Below are 1,979 nucleotides of genomic sequence, written 5' to 3'. Positions count from 1 at the left end.
GAGGGAGGGAGAGGGGGTAGGGAGAGGGGAGAGAATACCGCGGCGGAGCAAGGGACAGGTAAGAATGTTTGGGTATAGTGTGGGGGCGGAGGGAGGGGGTAGTTGAGATGTAGAGAACAGTCTTTCATCAGAAAATTGAATCTCTTTTTTTTCGGAAAAAAGTGACTCTCTAGGTAAGTTAGATTTCCCTCTTTGCTAGAAGGTTGAAGGTTATTGTAAGAAAAACTGTACCTTTTTATTTTTAAAATTGTAGCAAATTAAGGGTACAGTGTACCTTTGTTCTTCCCCTCATTTGGTTCTGTTTGTCTTGCTCTTTTCCTAGACTAAATGAACGTTTATAGTGCCGCCGCATGCTCTTCTCTTTACTCAAAAAATAAGCAAACAAACAATTGACTGGCATCCCCACGCTGCTCTTGTGCATAAGAAAGTAAATCAAAGTATGTTTCTTTTAAGGAAACTAAAAAGTTTCCGTGTTGACAGTAAGATTATGTCCCTTTTTAAAAACTTTTTTACCATTCTGTGATTGGAAGTGTACTATTATTTTGTATTTGCTGCCGGGGTGGGAATTGTAAGGTGAAAGATAAAGAAAATTTTAACCGAACCATTAAGAAAGCCAGCAAGATCTCAGGATATGATTTTAATAGAATGGATGAAATGTATAACACCACACGTATAAAAAAGATGAAAAGCATTATAAACGACCCATCATACCCCTTTTCCACACAAATTGTAAGATCACGTAGCGGCAGATATGTACCTCCAAAAACAAAGAAAGAAAGATATAAAAGAAGTTTTTTACCACATAGCAAAAGACTTTTGTCAGAATGAACATAGATGTGTGTTGCTCTTAGAGTATGTATCTATATATAACTCCAAAGGTCTAGTATTTAAATTCCTGCTTGTGGTTGAATGATGCATTTGATGGAAATGTACATTTTGTCAGCTTTACTTCTCCTTTCATATTGAATTTTAATGAGAGTAATATATATTAAATGTTTCATGTATACATGCATATTGTGTTTTTACGGTCCTGTACAGCCAAGGAAAATTTCCCTCTGGGATAATAAAGTACTATCTTATCTATCTTATCTTATCTTAACTCTTTAATACTTCAGCCCGACGAGTGGCAAACTAAAGGCAGTGTTGAGGAACATTTCCAACTATAGTATACTAATTAGAAAGAAGAATGTACACATTCTGTCATATGCATGTTATTGCCTGCCTTTTTAAGTTTCAGATAAAGAAAACGAAACGGAAAAATACATTTGTTCTAATAATGAAAATATGCTCCATTTTTTAAAGTGCCTCAAAATCTGCAAGCGTTTTAGAATAACAAGAATGCGCGTTGTCAAAGAGTTAATACTTACTAAACACCTGAATGTGACACAGGGACAGTTCCCCTATCAATGAGTTGAGGAAATGTGTGCTACACGCCCAAGTGACGATTCCTTCATTTTGTTCACTTCGGGACAGAAGATCTAGAGTCAGTCTTGACGCTGGAATAGTACATGTACGCCAGTTCAAGAATTTGAGAGACCACATACTATTTTATTGACATGTATAAGAAATATAGCAACATATTATGGATACTATAGTCTTCTATGCAATACCTTAGTGTTCTCATTTTTTACTGAACTTACGCCCTTCAATAGCTTAGTTTTTTCCCCTTTTTTCACACGCCAAATCCTAACAAATTGACGTTTTTCGATTAGTACAATGTTGTGCAGGTGATGTTTTAGCTGTAATCAACTCACATGGTTATGATAAGGTTAGCTTTGTGGTTGGTAGAGTGAACACTGTTACTTTTTCTTGTAACCATTCACTTCCTCCTCAGACCAGTATCATAGTTGGCAGTATGTGCCACTGGCAGGTCTTATTTTTGCACCCTCCTTATTATGTTATTTCTGCTCGTCTGAACACTTAATTGCCAGTAGCAGTATTTAACCTATTAATGTTGAGTTTATCTCAATGCCCCCCCC

The 1,979-nt window shown here is 36.4% G+C and overlaps 1 protein-coding gene across 2 annotated transcripts in view; it reads right to left on the bottom strand.

Annotated features, from left to right (window-relative positions):
- Positions 1 to 1,979, bottom strand: part of LOC101846196 — a gene marked incomplete in the record, with an annotated part of 19,284 nt that overhangs the window by 8,735 nt on the left and 8,570 nt on the right. For both annotated transcript variants that reach the window (XM_013079420.2, XM_005092688.3), the window contains 1 exon segment: positions 1,368 to 1,496. In XM_013079420.2, the coding sequence (XP_012934874.1) occupies positions 1,368 to 1,496 (129 nt within the window).

This window comes from Aplysia californica, unplaced genomic scaffold, assembly GCF_000002075.1.
Source record: "Aplysia californica isolate F4 #8 unplaced genomic scaffold, AplCal3.0 scaffold00051, whole genome shotgun sequence".
Lineage (NCBI taxonomy): Eukaryota > Metazoa > Mollusca > Gastropoda > Aplysiida > Aplysiidae > Aplysia > Aplysia californica.
Note: the sequence above shows the minus strand (reverse complement) of the source record. Positions and strands in the feature narration are given on the sequence as shown.